Below are 20,028 nucleotides of genomic sequence, written 5' to 3'. Positions count from 1 at the left end.
AGGAATTCTGTCAGGCTAAAGACAGTCCGGTAAGGAATTCTGTGAGGCTAAAAACTGAGATGGAATTCTGTCAATCTAAAGTGTCTGGAACAAAGTTCTGTCAGGCTAAAGAAAGACAGAATTATGTCTGACTAAAGAGTGTCTTGGATGGAAATCTGTCAATCTAAAGACTGTCTGGAACCAAGTTCTGTCAGGCTAAAGACTGGCTGGGACTAAATTATGTCCATCTAAAGACTGGCTGCAATGGAATTCTGCCAGGCTAAAGACCGTCTGGGATGGAATTCAATCAGCCAAAAGATTTTGATGGAAATTCATCAGGTTTAAGCTTAGTTGGGAAGGAATTTTGTCAGGCTAAAGACTGGCTAGGATGAAATTCTGTTAATCAAGAGACTGGCTGGGACAGAATTATGTCAGTTTAAAACTGAGATGGAATTGTGTCAGGCTAAAGACTGAGATGGAATTCCATCAGCCTAAAGACTTAAAAGTTACTAAAATTCTATTAGCCTTAAAATTGTCTGGGATGGAATCATTTTAGCATGACGACTTGTCAGGGCCAAATTCAACCAGCCAAAAGACTGGTTGAGATGGAAATCAATCAACCAAAAGCCTAGCTGGGGTGGAATTCCATAAGCCTAACAACAAGTTAGGGCCTAATGGACCTTCCAAATAGAGTCACGCAGACATCAGGCATGGTGATTATCACCTGGACCAGGCCTCCTCTGTGACACAGATGAGCAGGGGCACACCTGACCTTTCCACACAGACAGGTAGACAACCATCTCTCCATCCACCCTCTCCTCATCACCCCTGTAACATCCCCAACGCTCAGCCCAGCCTGGAAATGGCTTGACTGACAGCTCCGGAACAGTGTAACGGGTCCCGCTGGGCTTTCCCCCTGAAAACACAGGCCTGCCTGTCTGAATCCATTTTCCTGCATAAGAAAAAGGTCATCCCTGATCTCCTTTTGATGAAGTGGAATACTCTCGTGCTGTAATGGATTGATATTTTTCTCCCCCTTTGGCCAAATAATGGCTTTGTAATTTTATTGGTCCCACAGGACAGCCCTCCCTTCATGTTTTAATGCACTCAGGAATCATTGATGTGTACGCTAACTGTAGATTTAAAGTTCAGGGCTGAACGATGAGCGCGGGTCAATGGGTTGGCCGAGGCTGGGATGGAGCCAAGCTGTAATTCTGCTACCTGCGGTGGCCTGAGGGAGTTGTTTAATGATTTATCTGGGCGTTATCTTGAAGCTAAATATTAAACCATGGCTTAAACCATTTTACACGTGATAATGATTAATCAATTAATAGGATTAGATAGGGATTAGTAGGCGTATAATTACAGACCAATACAGTTATGTAGAACATAGAATTACGAATCAAATCTTTAGGCTGATTCAGAATTAGTTTTATCAGGCTAAAGACTTGTTGGAACAGAAATTCATCAGTCTAAATATTTAATTTGAAAATCCTATAAGGCTAAAGACTGTTTGGTGTGGAAATATTTTTACATTTTATTTCAAATTTCTCTCCCATTTTCTCCCCAATTTACCGGCCAATGATCTAATCCACTCATTAGAACTCCCCCATCACTAGTGATGCTCCAACACACCAGGAGGGTGAAGACTAGCACATGCCTCCTCAGACACATGTTAATCAGCCATCGCCTCTTTTCAATTTGTTGCTGATGCAGCATCACTGATAACATCACAGCGCACTCGGAGGAAAGCGCAGCGAATCGGTTCCGATACATCAGCTCACAGACGCCTTGTGCTGATCGACATCACCCATCTACACACTCAAAGAGAGCAAGGCCCCCGCTCATGCAGCTTTGCCATCAAGCTGCCTGAGCTCAGAGGGAGCACAATTGGCCCGGCTCCCTCCGGGTGGGTATATGGCGCTCTCTTCCCACATCACTCCTAGGGTGATGTCCACAACACAAGGCGTCTGTGAGCTGATGTATATGAACAGAGTCGCTGCGCTTTCCTCCAAGCGTGCTGGCTATTCGGCAATGCTGCATCAGCAGCAGCTCGAAAAGAAGCGGTGGCTGGCTTCACATGTATCAGATGAGGCATGTGTTAGTCTTCACCCTCCTGGTGTGTTGGGGCATTACTAGTGATGGGGGGGGTCCTACTGAGTGGGTTGGGTAATTGGCTGTGCTAAATTGGGAAAAATTTTAAATTAAAAATAAAAAAAAAGAGAGCAAGGCCAATTGTGCTCTCTCAGGGCTCTGGTAGCTGATGGCAAGCTGCATAAACAGGACTCAGAGCCCCTTGTGTGGAATTTTAACAACCTGAAGACTTGTTGGAGCTAAATTCAACCATCCTAAAGATCATTGGACCATTCACAATTCTGTTATACATGCCGATTAATGTATTAATACTGCAATTAATGACTTTCTAAAGCCGATTATCCGATTAACTGAACAATAGTCAATTGATTAAACAACTAACCAAGGTAGTATATTGTTTACTTATGTGGATTCCTCTCATGTTGAGCGAGTCCTTCACATTTCTGCAGTGGTTTCTAGTTCCACAGAGCTGGGGATGCTCCAGTACCAGAGTCTGTAATCAGTTTTAGCATGGAATCTGAAGCTGTTCCTCAACAGAGGCCATATTATTTCTATATTATACTTCCTATAGTGTACTGGAATCTTACAGAATGCCTGTGAGCATTACATAAGATTAGTTTTTTTTTCCCCATAAATCTCCATAATTGCATTGTCAGAGATGTCAGGGTCACTGTAGCAGCTGTTGTGTTGTAGCATATCTCTGGAACTGCCGAACCGAAATGAGCTAATCAGATATATTCCGACACTTTAGAAGGTGCAACATCTCACCGTTTCTGTAATTGCGGACATTAGCCAGTCTTACCTCCTGTGATGAGACGCCTCTGTATCCAAAATCGTGCAGTTTGAATTCCAGTCCTTCCAGGCTGCCTGACGTGGCCTTCAGGTGCTTGGCCAGGATCTTTTTGAACTCCCTGGAGATTGTTGCCACGGTGATGGGGTACCACATTTGGACCAGCATCGTCTGCGGGGACAAAGAGCACACGGCACACGGACGTCACAAATGAGAGTCGAGCGCGTTCCGAAATATTTCCGGCCCCTGCTGATTTCATCAACGCTCATCTCCGAGAAATGCGGCAAAGCTTGGCACCAAAAAACAAACACTGAAAATAAAATCAATCATTGATTCAGTTCAGACTATTTTTACTGCATGTCTACACAGCATCCAAACCCCATGTTTTTAGAACATTAGTGTAAATGCAGCATGAAATGCTGAGCTTCGATAGAGTTTATTTAGACTGTTTTGTGGCCAAAAGTCCTTCATTGGAATTGAGCCTTAGCAACCACCATGCAACACCTTAGCAACCAACATGTATTCCATAGCAATACCTTACCAACCACCTAGCAACACCTTCGCAGCCAACTGCTACACCATAGCATCACCTTAGCAACCACCTAGCAACACCTTAGCAACCAACAGCTACACCATAGCAATACCTTAGCAACCATTTAGCAACACACATCTATACCACAGCAATACCTTAGCAACCACCTAGCAACACCTTAGCAACCAACAGCTATACCAGAGCAATACCTTAGCAACCACCTAGCAACATCCTAGCAGCCAACAGCTACACCATAGCAATACCTTAGCAACCACCTAGCAACAACACCTTAGCAACCAACATTTATTCAATAGCAATACCTTAGCAGCCACCTAGCAACACCTTAGCAACCAACAGCTATACCAAAGCAATACCTTAGCAACCGGCAGCTATACCATAGCAACACCTTAGCAACCACCTAGCAACACGTTAGCAACCAACAGCTATACCACAGCAATACCTTAGCAACCACCTAGCAACACTTTAGCAACCAACAGCTATACCACAGCAATACCTTAGCAACCACCTAGCAACACCCTAGCAACACACATCTATACCATAGCAATACCTTTGGCCATGTACAAGACTAGATGGGCAGACACAAAGCAGAAATTTGACATCACCTACTGTTACCATATTTTTTTAAACCCCACAAATTAAAGTAGTTCTAATCTACATATGGAGATGCACCATTGTTGTTACTTTGAAACTGAAACTATGTTTATTCAATCTGGGTTAAGTTCTCCTAAAGTGCATGTTCAGAATTAACTGTACGGACATTCCTGGCTCAACCCATCAGTAATTAAATCAGTAACTCCGTTCGCTAGATTTGAGGATTACACCATCACCATGCTGAACTGTGGCTCTTAAGAACTCTAGTTAAAGGATGGCACCTTTATAAGAGCAGGCCATGCCCTCATCCTCACAGTCCCCCCCCGGTTAAACCAGTGGGTCAAGCCCTCGTTCTCAGTGACCTCTCTACTGTAATTAAGCTCCAGGGGCAGCAGCAGCAGTGGCCAAGAGTGTGCTGGAATTCAAAAGAGCCGAAAGCGCTGTCCTCCGGCACAATACCAGAGCGGAATCAGCCCATGCGGAGCAATCTGCAGCACCATCAGCTTTACAAAACACCCGGCCGTTAACTGTTTGTGAGGGAGATGTGGCTACAGAGCAGTAGTGTCTGTCTGTTTGTTTGAAGCATGCTTGTAGGCATCTGAGGTACACTGTACAGGGGTTGGACAATGAAACTGAAACACCTGGTTTTAGACCACAATAATTTTTTTATTCAGAGTTTTGTCATATCGCCAAGAGTATCGCTATAGAGAAAACACCATGAAATATCGTGATATTATTTTAGGGCTATATCGCCCACCCCTAGTGTAAATGTAGCCAGTTTAGAACCAACCGAGCTTGTTTTCATTTTTAAAACAATAATGAAAAAGTAATACCTCAATATAGTTGGTGAGCCAGTAGAAGTCTGGGTCGGTGTTCTCCACAGTGAAGAGGACGTTCCCCCTGGGAATGATTCTGCCCTCAGGAACGGCTTTGATGCGGATTGGAAGGCGGCCGTCGTATCTCTGACAGACACAATTAGACAGAGGAACAGAACACAGTCAGGCGTGGGCTCAGGCGAGACTCATCCGAGAGCGCTCAGCCGAAGATGAGTGACTGAGGGATTTTAGCCTGGTTCGAGAAACTGAGGAGAAGTCGGGTTAATCCTACCTCCAACAATTTCCTCCAGCCCTCTTCGTCAAACACCGCCTGCTTGAAGTGCATCTGGTAGAAGACTTTCGCCTCCTGGATTTTCTCCTCTGTGACGACACGCCCTGGGGAAGAGTTTAAGTGGGATGGATTTGAAAGTGGGTCTCAATCTCAATGCTCACAACCACTTATACTAAAATCTGTAATACGACATGATTTTTAGAGTCAGCAGAACTGAGCATGTGTTGTGAATGTTACTGATTATAAGATAGAATAACAACAATTAGTTTGATTTTATCAGTATGGGCCGGTAGATAGCGCTTTTTTTTTTAAAGAATCATTGGCATCAGACAATATGGAAATAATTCAAACAAATATTTGCTGACACACAGATCTGGACAAAAATAAAAGACCAGTTTCTGAATCAGTTTCTCTGATTTTGCTATTTACAGGTATACAGGTGCTGGTCAACGAATTAGAATAATTTGAAATGTGCAATCATGAAATTCTTTGAATGCATTTTTTGTGCAGAAAGCAAATCAGGTGTTCACCGCACCTGTCCTACTCGTTAGACTAATCACAGAACTCGTTACCTGGAAAAAAATTTGCTCAGCTGAGCTTTCCAAAAGGCCCATTTAGGCCATTTAACTGTGACACTGTTGTTTTGTTGAATTAGAATAATGGAGAAACCGTTTCATTGAATTAGAATAAATGCTCGAAATTTTTTTTCTGTGAAGAGTGTTCACTGTGCAGTATAAAGTCAGGGTTGAGTAGAATTTCTAAGTTGTAAAATCAATCATGGGTAAGCAGCGCGACCTCTCAACCGGAATAGTGGCTCAAATTCAAGCCCTTCGCCAACAAGGCTTGACCCAAACTAAAATTGCTGAGCAGCTCGGCATCAGCCAGTCTTCCGTCTGCAAAGCTCTCAAGAAAAACTGCAGCAAGCGCACCAACTGTTCCGGCTTCCGAAAAACTTCTGCTCGCGACAACAAGCAGTTGAGAAAGATCGCAGTCAGCAACCGGTTCAAGTCCACTTCCGAGCTCACCGGCTTGTGGAACAAGCAGACCGGCGCTGACGTCTCCAGATCAACCACTTACCGTAGTCTGCGCGAACTCGGCTTCAAATCTCGCGTTCCAGCAGTAAAACCGATGCTGAACAAGAAACAAATGGAGAAACGGCTGAAGTGGGCCAAAGAACACGGCGAGTGGACTGCTGAAGACTGGCAGAAAGCGGTCTTCAGTGACGAATCACGCTTCTGCATCTCCTTCGGTGACCAAGGTCCTCGTGTCTGGCGTCGTGGTGGCGAAACCTACAACCACGAGTGCGTGAAAAGATCCGTCAAGTTTTCCCAGAGCGTTATGGTCTGGGGATTCATGTCCGCTCGAGGTGTAGGGAAACTCTGCTTCCTCAAGAAGACTGTCAATGCTGCCGTATATCAAGATGTTCTGGAAACATTCCTGATTCCGACTGTTGAGGAACAGTTCGGCGAAGAAGACTTCATATTTCAACAGGATCTTGCACCGGCTCATGCGGCAAAGTCGACCAAAGATTGGTTCACTAAAAAACAGCTTGAAGTTTTGGCATGGCCGGCCAACTCGCCTGACCTCAATGTCATTGAAAACCTTTGGGCCATCGTCAAGCGGAAAATTTGCGACAGAAAGCCTACTACGCTGGACCAACTGAAGCAGAACATCGCCACTGCCTGGGAAGCTGTGAGTGCGGAAACTTGCGACAAGCTGGTCAAATCGATGCCGCGGAGACTTCAGGCAGTCATACAAGCCAAGGGGGCAGCCACAAAATACTGAGAAAGTGATGATTGTAATTATAATAAAAATTATTCTAATTCAATGAAACGGTTTCTCCATTATTCTAATTCAATAAAACAACAGTGTCACAGTTAAATGGCCTAAATGGGCCTTTTGGAAAGCTCAGCTGAGCAATTTTTTTTCCAGGTAACGAGTTCTGTGATTAGTCTAACGAGTAGGACAGGTGCGGTGAACACCTGATTTGCTTTCTGCACAAAAAATGCATTCAAAGAATTTCATGATTGCACATTTCAAATTATTCTAATTCGTTGACCAGCACCTGTATGTTTGAGTAAAATGAACACTGTAGTTTAAGTCTATAAACTACGGACAACTTTTTCTCAAATTCCAAATAAAAATATTGTTAAACAAAGAAATAATGTAAAACATTTATTTGTTTTAAGAGTTCAGAAATCAATATTTGGTGGAATAACCCTAGTTATTAATCACAGCTTTTATGCACCTTGGCATGTTTTCCTCCACCAGTCATGCACACTGCTTTTGGATAACTTTATGCTACTCACTCCTGGTGCAAAAATATTCAAGCAGTTTGATTGCTTGGTTTGATGGCTTGTGATCATCCATCTTCCTCTTGATTACATTCCAGAGGTTTTCAATTTGGTAAAATCAAAGAAACACAGCATTTTAAGTGGTCTCTTATTTTTTATTTGCTTACTGAATATCTGTACTTTTAATGCTTAATCAACATCTGGAAAGTTAAATCTCATTGATGTTATGTTAAGATGTTGCTATTGTTTTTAGAGACTGAGGACATGGTAGAAATAATCAATGACTAATTGACTAAAAAATAATTATCAGATTAGTTGACTACCAAAATAATCATTATTTACAACCTCATCATACACTTGGTAACTGAATTGAATTATTGAGAGGTCAGAAGTGAGTAACTGACCGGTGTTTTAAACTAAATATTTCCCTACATATTTGTGGTTAATTCATTTTAACAATACTTTAAACACACAGCACGTATTAGTGTTTCCTTAATCAGTATTAAATCACTCCTTGCTTTAATTTTAAGCCCCATTAGGTGTACACATACATGGCCCAATGTCTAACTGAAAGGTCACACAGTGCATACCTACAGTAAGGGGTTTAGCCAATTATTGGCAGAACGGGACACTCTGTTCGGTTCAGGAACTCTTTTATGCGAGAGCTGGAGCGGCCATTTAAGCCCAGCAGAAAGGAACAGGCTTAAGTCCTCCAATTGACCGGCTGTGCCATTGACTGGAGGGCCAGAGAGGGGACGGGCTGGAGGGCTGTGGGTGGGGTGAGGGGGTTAGAACTGGACAACACAGAGCAGAAAGGTCATATCCAACACTTTCCACATATGGTTGCAGTTTTGTCCTGCCACAACGGCTTTAAACTATGATGCCCGCTCGAACACGGACACATGCTCCATTACTACACTCCAAATACCTTCAGGGGGATTGGACCAGCCTTATGTAACGGGCTTCTGGCAGCAAGATAAAGAGCATGCTTTGTTTATACTTACAAATATAGACCACAATCTAAAATAAGGGGCTGAGAACTTTGGGGACCGTATTGCAGAATGAACAGGGCATGTGACGGAGGGGCTCGAATCGCAGATTTATGTTTACTACGCCGAGCAAGGTCTGTTTAGTAATATGAAAACAGCGTCTAATTCCAGGGCTGAAGTGTCGAAGGCTAATCTGTTCAAGCTGAGACGGATTCCTGCAGTCTGACCTTGCACAGAGTCAAGGCTCCTGATCCAGCAGGACGTGTGCAGTACGTGACACTATGGCAAACATGTGAAATGCATGTGACAAAAGATCACAAGCAAGACAAAAGGCTTTAGAGACACCTTACAGAAGCACTGATGATGATTTATTGAGTTGTGCCCTACTTCTGCCATTTACTTGGATTAGAAGCAAAGATATTTCATGTTTTGTCTGGTCAACTTAATTTCAGTTGTTATATATATCCATGTACATCCACTCCTGCACTTAAGGCCTGAAACACATTGTAAAAATTTTGTAAAATGGGCAAATTGGGGCTATTAATGAGGAAACCCTCAACAATAATAATAATAATAATGTGACTCTCAGGGCTTGGAGGTGTCTACAGTTTACCAATAGCCAATTCAGAATTCTAGATCTTTTTAGAATGAAATGGACACTGTGAGACTAGATGTTATCAGCTAGATGTCCAAAAGCCACTGACTGGTATGGGGATCTGTAAGTACACTTTTACTCATGTGATGGCAGAATTAATGCAGAAAAGTACAATGACATACCTTACCCTTTCAGACCCAACATCCATTACAACAGACATCATGTGTTTTCTTTATTTTTAAATGTTTTGTTGCACAGAACACTATTTAGAGCTATAAAAAAACAGCATTCTTGCATTTTTTTCCATCACTGGAGATAACTCAGGTCTGAAAGGGTTAAAGCAACCCTTTATGGCATGATCCCTTCAAAGGCACGTCTGCAGAAGGAGTGGGTATGAGTGCAGGACTAGCCTGCCTGCAGTCATGACCCAGGCCCAATAGAGAATGTGCAAAAATAAAAAAAAAAAACGTAAAGATGACTACCCTGTACTGTTGCAAACCTTGACACATATTTGCAGGAAGAATGGGGGGGGGAAGAAATAACACCTGAAATACTTAAATCACATGGTGTCCTCAGTTCTAAACTGAAGGACACAAAGTAATGGCTGACCAGACAAAACATAACCCACAATCACTTGGGTTCATACTGTCACTAATGAAATACAAGTCAAAGTAAATGTGAGAAACATTGCATTTTTATTTACTTTTCTTATTAGTCACTGTATTAGCACAGACAGCTTAGCAGGTATTATGGATGCAGGAAAAATAAGAAGTTTTGCATTAAAAATACCTGCAATATATCTCTTCAGCAGGTACTGCAGGCCGAAAAACACAACTTCGTTGAACTGGGCTCCCTTCTTGTGCCGGCACTCAAAGTATGAATACACTTTGCTGACATTTGGAGGATATTGCTTGTAATGTGTTATCTGCAACGAAAAGAAAAAATATAGAAAGGTTACACTGCTGCATTCTTATGATGTGATTAGATGGTACAAATAAATATAATGTCAGATATTTCTGTTATAAGACATATTTTAAGCTCATCAGTTCGTGGCACTTGTTTTCAAAACTCATCTGGCATGTCTAGATGTTTTGTGGTGTACTTTGAATGTTGAGTTTTGTGATAAAAGCCCTATCCGGATGGGATTAATTTCTCAGGGGGGTGTTGGTAAAAAATATTTCACACTTCTACTCAGGGATAAAACTCTTGCATCCGGACTGCAATTGAAAAAACAGGAGGACCAGTGAGTTTTTTGGCTTTCTCTGTCACACGACATCACGTTCAGTAGCTCCTCCATTTCTACTTGCTGTTGGGTTTTATGTGGATATATGTAAAAACGTGCACCCAAAGTGTAAATACAGTGCGTGGCAGTGGACAAATAGCTATTTTATTAAGCGCAAGGAGATGAAACTCAGATGTGTGTGTCCGGACAGGACCAAAATTACCATAGGACATCGGAGTTCAGCGAAAACTAGTAGGTAAATTCTAGAGGACGTCTGAGAAAAAACACATACATGGTCGTTCCGGATGGGAATAAAATCACACAGGACCCCCCATAATAGAGAAGTTTAACCCAGGACCGTTTGAGAAACTAATCCTTTAATCTTCAATGTAGAGGATTATGTTTGTGCAAGCAATGATGCACAGAAGAACAGTGCACTCCCACTACTGTTTCATAGAAGTTATTGGCTGTCAGGTGGATGTTCTGCTTTGCCTTTCTTACCAGCATATGAGCAGCATTACTGGAACAGGTTAAATCTCTGAGACAACTTTTTGTATCCTTCCCCTGAACAACTATGTTGAACAATCTTTGTTTTAGATCATTTGAGAGTTGTTTTGATGAGCCCATGATGCCACTCTTCAGAGGAGATTCAAATAGGAGAACAACTTGCAATTGGCCACCTTAAATACCTTTTCTCATGATTGGATACACCTGGCTATGAAGTTCAAAGCTCAATGAGGTTACCTAACCAATTTTGTGCTTCAGTAAGTCAGTAAAAAGTAGTTCGGAGTATTTAAATCATTAAAATGATAAGGGTGCCCATACTTTTGCACCGGTCAAATTTTGTTTTCTGCATATTGCACATTTTGTTAGTACAATCAACCTCATTTAAATCCTGAAATATTACTGTGTCCATCAGTTATTAGATATATCAAACTGAAATGGCTGCTGCAAACACCCAAATATTTAGAACTAAAAATGATTAAGATTAATAGGGGTGCCCAAACTTTTTCATATGACTGTATGTTTAACATTTGCAAAAACGTATTGATGGACACCCTGTTATTTTTTTAGTCACGTCACAAATTCAAAACTTTATTCTCTGACTTCTCAAATCTCGTGATAGCAGTCATAGGCAACATTCAGGTAGTTAGTTATAAAAAAAAGGGTGTCACTCCAACTGTAAGGAGTGCCCAATCGTTTGCATGCCACTGTATACACACTGTATACAGAAAATATCTTATTTGCACAAGACCTTAGCTGAACTGTATTAAAGGTTTGTTTGCTTGGCCTACATTCTAAAATTGGTCAACAACAAGAACTGTTCGGACCTGTATTTAACAGCAAGGTAGATTTCTGTGGCTGGAAACAGAGCTGAGCACCCTTATGAGGTTAAAGTCAACCTAATTTGAAGCATAAACACTGTTGCATAACCCTCTGCAAGAGAAATTAAAAAAAAAAAAAAGAGAGAGGGAGAACGAGAAAAGGAACTTTAGAGGAAGGTAATAAAATCATTACAAACATGCCTTGATGGAGATCAGCAGAGCTGTACACAGCAAGAACTTTTCACTAATAAACATCACCTGCCAAATATCAAGATCCTGGCAGCTTTCTACTGCCACAAGTAGTGTGTTTCAGATCAGTTTGTGAAACAGATCTGTTTTTAAAGTAAGCCTAAAGTACCTTAGTCATGCTATTGTAACGTGTACTGTTGACAGACTGCCTGTCAATCCTCTGTATCCTTCTATATAGACTAAACAGAGCAATGACAATAGAAAAAACACTGATTCCATGGTTCAATTCCTTTCCTGTCCATAGAAATGAAGCCAAAATTGGACACCATGTTGTCAATTTTTCACCCAGAGTCTGTGCAGTGGTGACCATTTGCGGAGACAGACTCACACTTTTGTTTGGAAGGCCCGCCCCCTTCCAACAAACCAAACATCTCAGGCTGCCTTCATTTAGTTTACAACACAGCTAAAGAACCAGAAGCAAAGTGCATTTTTCTTTACTTCTTTACTACTTTTCTTCACAGATGTTTGGCTGTCCGTGCTTATATATTTGGGATACACCAAAGGAAACATTTTGTCCAAAAACAAACTGAAACACTTGGCTAAAAGCCAAAGACTGTATCTGTTTTTTTTCTGTAGTTACAGCATTATTTGGTTGCCAAATATTTGGTGTATGCTTTTTTATTGGTCACTGGTATAGAACAACAGTATGTACATTATAGTCCTATCTGGAGAAGATTATTTTATCAAGGGTTCCTGTGGTAAATTTTTCTTTTATAATTGGGTCCTCTGTCATTTTATTCCTATCCGTAACGATCATGAATGTGTTTTTCTCAGACGTCCTTTAAGACTAAACTCTGTGGTCCTCGGGTAATTTTAGCCCCGTCAAGTTTCGTCATCTCACGTTGAATAAAATAGCTATTTGTCCACTGCCACGCACTGTGATTACACTTTGGGTGCAGGTTTCCACGGAGATCCACTTAAACACAACAGCGAGTGGAAATGGAGGAGCTACTGAACATAATGTCATGGACCGAGAAAATGCAGTCCAGATGCAAGAGTTTCATCACTGAGTAGAAGTGTGAAATATATATATTTTTTTTACATACCTCCCCCTGAAAAACGAATCCCATCTGGATAGGGCTTAAGAAAGGCTGCAGTGGCAAAAGCAGAGCTGTTTATTGCAACAAAGCCAACTAGGCCTCATTTTTGACAGCATTATACAAGTTAATATTTTCAACCGTAAAACCCCAAAACTTGTCTTGAGGCCAACGAAGTACACACTCTTTTGTTTCGTCACTGGAAAAGAACTACACGTGAAGTCTTACACAAGCGGGACTTCATCTAATCCAAAATCTATGTATTACATAATCCAGGCAGAGGACTTTGGATACAAGGGACTTTTAATCTATGATTCTTGGCTAAACGACAGCTCGCCTTTGCCAGGAGTGACATAGCCGAGCAAAAGACCATAAGAACAGCTCTTGCCACACTCAGCTTTACACGTTTCAGATAATCTGCTTCAGTTTGCTTCATTCATGTTGCAAGAAATACCATACCAATATGGTGTGTAAATACACACACACACACACACACACACAACTTGTCTTGTCCTTAAAAAGGAAGTGCAGATTACCATGAACCTATTTGGAACATGCTTAATGCGAGGTATCCATTGAGCTGTAGATCATTAAAACTGTGTTTTCTGAAACGATGGCTTGTGTGATTGATAAAGTCCTCACAACAATGCTCCAAAATGTAGTAAAAAGCCTTTCCTGGACAAAACAGCAGGAGGTCCCAATACATACAGCAAATTGGGTGTATGGTATAGTCCATATAGTGTATGGTTTTTTGATAAGTGACTTGGTCATAGTGAAAGAACACAAAAAACAGCTCTTGCCACACCCTGTCACTTGTTTCAGTGACATTGGTTCACTTATTTTCTATTGCGCACCTACAGTACCAGTACCAGTGGGGGTGGAGGCATTTCACAAAGCAGGATTTTCTCAGTTGGCCAATATTGCATTCTACTACCGCCCACTCAGACTTCAAAAGGTACATTACAAAAATAGGTACCATAAAAAATATAAAAATCAATGGAAAATAGAATAATCTCTCTCCCAAATTTAAAATATGAATAGTCATTTAGAGCATTTATTTGCAGAAAAAAAATGATAAAAGGCTAAAATAACAAAAAAGATGCAGAGCTTTCAGACCTCAAATAATGCAAAGAAAACAAGAGTTCAGAATTCAATATTTGGTGGAATAACCCTGTTTTTTAATCACAATTTTCATGCATCTTGGCATGTTCTCCATCACCAGTCTTACATACTGCTTTTGGATAACTTTATGCTACTCACTCCTGGTGCAAAAATTCAAGCAGTTCAGTTTGGTTTGATGGCTTGTGATCATCCATCTTCCTTTTGATTATATTTCAAACTTTTTCAATTTGGTAAAATCAAAGAAACTCATAATTTTAAGTGGTTTCTTATTTTTTTTACTGAGCTGTATATAAATATATATATCTACAATATTTTTTTTGGGCTGCACCAATATGGGCTCACTGCCAATATGCAACACACAAACGTTAATAACATATATCCCTTGGGGCTAAAAATATGCCTGGGTTAACATTACATTTAATCAATATAATGATTTCACAATTCAACTAAAGCACTTGGGACAAGGCATATTTATTGCATTCAGTATAATGTGATTATATACATGGTATTTATCTATGCTGGTGGGATGCAGTACAAAACATTTATAAATTGCAAACATGTGCTAAACCAACATTGGATTTAATCAATGTTTAGTTCTGGTTACTTCGAGGTAGGGCTGGACAATAACTCTATGTATATTGCAAAAGAAAATGTTGCAACAATTAAAATAGATGTTTTTCTTGATATACATCATTCAATGTTCATTACAGGGAGCATTAAATGACGCTCAGACGTTTGGAAGGTACAGACATTCAGTGTGGCCATTCTTAGCATTCTTACCATCAATATAAAAATTATACTGTATAAACCTAAATTATTAAACGTCTGCTTTTCCAGTGTTAAACAAATGTGCCATTTTGAACATATTAACACCTAGACCAAATTGTTTCAGGTAATTATCTGCCAGCACGGCACATAAGCCTAAATCAATGAATTTTACTCTCCAAGTGACTCTTAAATCTATAATCCTTGGCTTAACAAATTATGGTTTTAGCAAACATTCACTTAACCTGGCAAAATAACAAGGATACAGCACTTGCATTCATTTACATGTCAACTTGTTTCCTCTCAGCAGCTGGAATGATGGTTATCATATGAAGATACCTCCATGCACTCTTTGCTCATCGCTACACTGGTTCTCTCAAGGGTCAGTAAGTCTACAGTACCTTTAGATAAGGAACATCTGACACATTCCTGCCACACTCTGGCTTGACTCTGAATTTTCTTTTGAAAGAGGATAATAAGGATTATAAAAGCCACAAATATTTACTAGTATATGCCATTTTCTATCAGAAATTAATGTAGTGTATGTTTTAGTATTAGGCCTTATTTAGACTATTAGACCCCAACTAGCTTGTTACACTGGACGGAGCAAAGACTTACATTCCATTTGGGATTATTCTGTAATCTTCATTTACAAAAAACAATGTTGTGCATTAAAATAAGACTTTTGTATTATATCTTTACTCATAGGAGTGTTTTTTATAGCAATTAATCTAACTTGTGGTAAGATTTCTATAGAAATTCATGTAGTTCCTTTCTGTAAGGGCAAGTCTGGGAAATTGTCCCAAAAAAGAACCCGAGACTCTATGGGGAAGATGTATCCATGCCTTTGGAAGTCTGGAATCATCCTTTGCCATTTGGAGGCGATTACAGAAAGGCATCTGGCATCTTCCAATGACATTTGACCTTATTGGCTTATTCCCAGCCTGGCCAACGGCGTGCTCAGTTGGCTTGCCAGCAAGCATCAATGCCAAGCAAGAGATGCTTATACTTTCCAGTATAATATGATTCATTTGGTCAGATAGTTCTTATCGTAGCTAAACAAGTATCTTATTGTTTTTTAAATAATGTAAAACTGACAGTTTTCTTTACATTGTGTCCAAATTGTGGACATAAAATTATAATTTACTCTAACAGGACTTGGAATTTGGAATATTTTTTTCTAATAAAAAATAGTGATAAGGTTGCAAATTGCAGTTTGAAGACTTTTCTCCCTAATCTAGAATATCCACTTAAGCTTGTGGATTCTGGTGGCCAGGTGGGTTAGAAGAGAAAAAAAAAAAAAAACAACATAGTGTGACAGTTTCCTCAGGACTGACCTTAGGAACCATGGTGTTAAACCATACCGCAACCACAATGTCAGTTTTGATTATAATGATCAAATAGGATTGTGGGTACTGTTAAGAATTACTTTTTTTTGTAAATTGAAAGAAATTAATGTCAGATACCTTGTACCCAGTTTAGTCATTTTATAAGCAATCACACTATATGTTTCAAAGGGTAATTATGATATGAGAGCACTCATAAACTTTACTGTCAGGCCAGTTATTCTTAACTTCAGTTTCATTTCTAAAGTGTTCAGTTCAAGCTAGGGAATTCCTGTAACAAGCCAGATGGCAGATGGTGTCATAATCCTAGGATGAACATACATCCTCCTTATGTTATGTGAAACTGTGTCTGGAATTTCTGAATTATGAAAGATGTATTTAATTTTTATGTTTATATAAGGGCTGACTTTTAACAGCAGTGATTGGTCTATATAGGTCAAATTGTTTTACACCACAGCCAATTGATCACAGCTTTAAAATCCTGTGGTTTCATTTTCATTTCAAAACCAAGAGGAGCGAACATTTTGAAAGTTTAAAAACACTGAGTTTCCAATCAATAATCAGTTGAATCACACACAGTTAGCTATAGCCAAAGTCAAACACACCAGAAGGACAAACATAACAAGTGAGAAAAGTTGATCTTTATAAGTGATTTTATTTTGTGTTTTTTATTATTGTTTTATAGCATGAAAAATATGCCCTGTAACATGGTTTTGTTACATCTTACCGTTATTATATAGCTTTATCCTTTTGTACAGACTCTAAAAATTATTTACATATTTTATTTGCTACTATGTTTGCCATTTGTTCATCTTGGTCTACTGCAATATGTAAAACTTACCTCTGAGATTAATAAAAGTGATACATATCTATCTGTTTCTCTCTATTTTTATCTGTGACAGTTGAAATAAAATATTATTTGGACTTTAATACATAAATTTGAATCTATTACTAACAATAATGCATAGTGTTAATGTCCATTAAGAGCATAGTTTTAGATGCATTAGTTCAGAAACACACATTACTAAGGTCCTACTTCTGAGTACTACCTAAAGCCTACCTGCCACAAGCTACCTGGGTTAGTTAGGTTATCTAATAATTGTTAACCATGATGGAAATTTGTGTGCCCCCCTTTATGTAAAAAGAACTGTAGACAAAATTTGGGGTAACTAGCTATTCCCAGACATTCACTTGTTCACTATTTTGTACTTGCAGCTTATACACACACATAACTCAACTGTTAGGCCATTAATTGACACTTTAAGGGTATAAAATTTAGACTGTAAAGCAGGGGAAACTTTTGCACATTCAATTAGATAAGTAAAATGTCACTCAGATCTCATTGAGTTGTGACTGAAGCTTGATAACGTTAACCTAACAGTTAGCAGCTTACACACTAAACTGACACTTTAAGCGGTTGCATCGTAGGCTGTGAAGCAGAAGAAACGTTTAAATTGTCAATTAGGGAACAGCTTAACTAAAACCCAGGTCTGATTGAGTTGTGACTGAAGCTAGCTAATGTTAGCTAGTTATTTTAGCCCAACTGTATTCGCTAATATGCTATTTTAGGCATTCTTCTGAGTTAGCAGCTTATAAACACACTTAGCTCATTTGTTGAGCAACTAATTTACACGTTAAGGGGTTAAAATATAGGCTGTAATGCAGACAAAACGTTTAAACATTCAATTAGCGAGCATTCAGTTGGGTAACACAGGTCACATTGAGTTATGACTGAAGCTAGCTAAAAGTAACGTTATTCACTACTATTCTTAGCAATGTAGTAATAAAAGTTAGCAGCTTATATACAGACACTTAACTCATGTAAGAGGTTAAAATATAGGATGTAAAGCAGAGAACGTTTAAACATTAAGTTAGAGAGCAGTCAGGTCTGACTGAGTTGTGACTGTAACTATAAAACGTTAGCCTATAGTAAACTGTATTTACTATTATTCACTTCTTAGGCTTTTTACTATGTTAACAACTTATATACCAATTTAGCTCAAGTGCTGGGCAACTAACGTTAATTGACACTTTAATGGGTTAAAATATAGGCTGTGCTGCAGAAGAAAAGTTAAAATGTCACTCAGGTCTCATTGAGTTGTGAATGAAGCTAGATAACGTTAGCTTTATAATATTCACTACTATAATATCCTACTTAGTTAGCAGCTTATATACACACTTAGCTCTGTAGTTAGGCCATTAATTGACACATTAAGGGGTTAAAATATAGGCTGTAAATAAAAGGAAACGTTTAAACATTAAGTTAGAGAGCAAATAAAATGTCTCACTGAGTTATGACTGAAGCTAACGAGAGTGTATACACTACTATGCACTTCTTAGCTAGATATTCTACTGAGTTAGCAGCTTAAATACACTCTTAAATCTTGAAGTTTGCGTTTACTTTAAGGGGTTAACATGTAGGTAGACAGTGAGACTGTTCTTAAAGCAGAGGAAACGTTTAAACATTAAAATAGCGAGCAGCTAAGCTAGTTAGCTTAGCTAGGTTAAAACGTCAGGTCTGTTTGAGCTGTGACTGAAGCTAGCCGAAGAAGCTAACTAGCCAGCTAGCTAGCTAGCTATATAAGCTAAAGAGGCTAATGCTAGATCTCCAGGCTCCACCCCCAAGCAGTGGCTTCTTTCAGTGAGTGGGCCATTTAAAATGAAAGCAGCTCTGGCTCAGTCTGTCCAAATGACCTATAATAATACCCTTACGAGGCTGAATTAGAACAACACACCAACGCAAAAAATGTTGCTGTTGAATTTTAATAAGCTACAACCTAGCAAATGAACGACTTGTTCTTATATAAAGGGCTGTTTTATCATAAAGAGTGACAAGGACAGAAAACGACATAGTTAGCTAGATAGCAGTGAGGCTAGCTTAGCTAACACACACACACACACACACACATAGAGAGATAGAGAGAGGCAGGCAGCAACATCCATAACAATGCAGCGAGCAAGCTCCAGCAGCAAGAGCAGCACTTTAGCTAATTATCCAGATCAATAGATGAGAAAAAAATAAAATAAAATAAAAAGAGCTTAAACCCTTACCTTGTATGAATCCGTGGCGAGTAGAAAATTAAAGTCCTGAGCTGCCATAGCTGAGCACTGATATTATTTAAAAACAAAAGCTGAAAGCAGCGTGTGGCTTCGCCTCTTCGTCCTTGTGTTTATTATCTATGCAGCTCATAAGCAGCGTGACACTGAGGGGCGGAGAGGCACGAGGGCTTAAATAGGACTGTAACCCCCCTCTGTTGTGTCTGTGTGTGTATGTGTGTGTACGTGCGTTTAAGAGTGTGTGTGAGCGAGAGGGAGAGACAAGAGGGCAGAAAAGTGGGCGGGGCTTGAACAGACACGCTACATGTACGTAATATACTTTGCCCATACATGGGCGTGGCTTATGGATACGTAGGAAGAGTCTCGTGCTGCTCAAGAGTCAACTGACTGGTTGGACTGAGAGTTGAGCAAAGACATGAGTTTCTTTCGGTTTCTCAAAAAACGAAAACAAAACTGCAATTGCCTGCCCTTTCCTGCTTAGTCACTTGAATAATCCTTTTTATTTTATCTTTTTAGGGTCATATCTTCCACAGCATGAGCTCATCTCTTGTGAGCTGTTCATACAAATCAAGCATATAATAAAAATTCATATATAATTAAAACCACTGACAGGTGAAGTGGATAACACTGTTTTGAGTATCTGGGAAGAAACAGTCAGTTAAAATTGTTTATCAGATATGTATAAAGTACTGGAGACCCAGACCTGAGTAAAAAATCAAAAAGTGTTGTTTAAGCACCACACTTAGGGGTGGGCGATATGGCCCTAAAATTGTATTTTCGCGATAATGATACTCTTGGCGATGAACACAAAACACTTTAAAAATAAATAGTTCAAGGATACACTACTGTAACAAATTGAAAATTACATTTTATGATTGCATACAATAGAATATGCACACACCTGACTGAGATA

At 39.6% G+C, this 20,028-nt stretch overlaps 1 protein-coding gene across 1 annotated transcript in view; it reads right to left on the bottom strand.

The window, feature by feature from the left end:
• nampt2 (nicotinamide phosphoribosyltransferase 2) overlaps positions 1-19,393 on the bottom strand; it is a 36,634-nt gene extending 17,241 nt beyond the window's left edge. Inside the window, exons 1-5 of the mRNA XM_022682801.2 lie at positions 19,110-19,393; positions 9,782-9,917; positions 5,115-5,218; positions 4,841-4,969; positions 2,876-3,034 (exon numbers count right to left, since the gene is read on the bottom strand). Of these exons, the coding sequence (XP_022538522.2) occupies positions 2,876-3,034; positions 4,841-4,969; positions 5,115-5,218; positions 9,782-9,917; positions 19,110-19,157 (576 nt within the window). The 5' untranslated portion in view covers positions 19,158-19,393. The remainder of the gene's footprint in view (positions 1-2,875; positions 3,035-4,840; positions 4,970-5,114; positions 5,219-9,781; positions 9,918-19,109) is intronic.
• Between the last annotated feature and the right edge of the window lie 635 nt (positions 19,394-20,028).

This window comes from Astyanax mexicanus, chromosome 24 (assembly GCF_023375975.1).
Source record: "Astyanax mexicanus isolate ESR-SI-001 chromosome 24, AstMex3_surface, whole genome shotgun sequence".
NCBI lineage: Eukaryota > Metazoa > Chordata > Actinopteri > Characiformes > Acestrorhamphidae > Astyanax > Astyanax mexicanus.
Note: the sequence above shows the minus strand (reverse complement) of the source record. Positions and strands in the feature narration are given on the sequence as shown.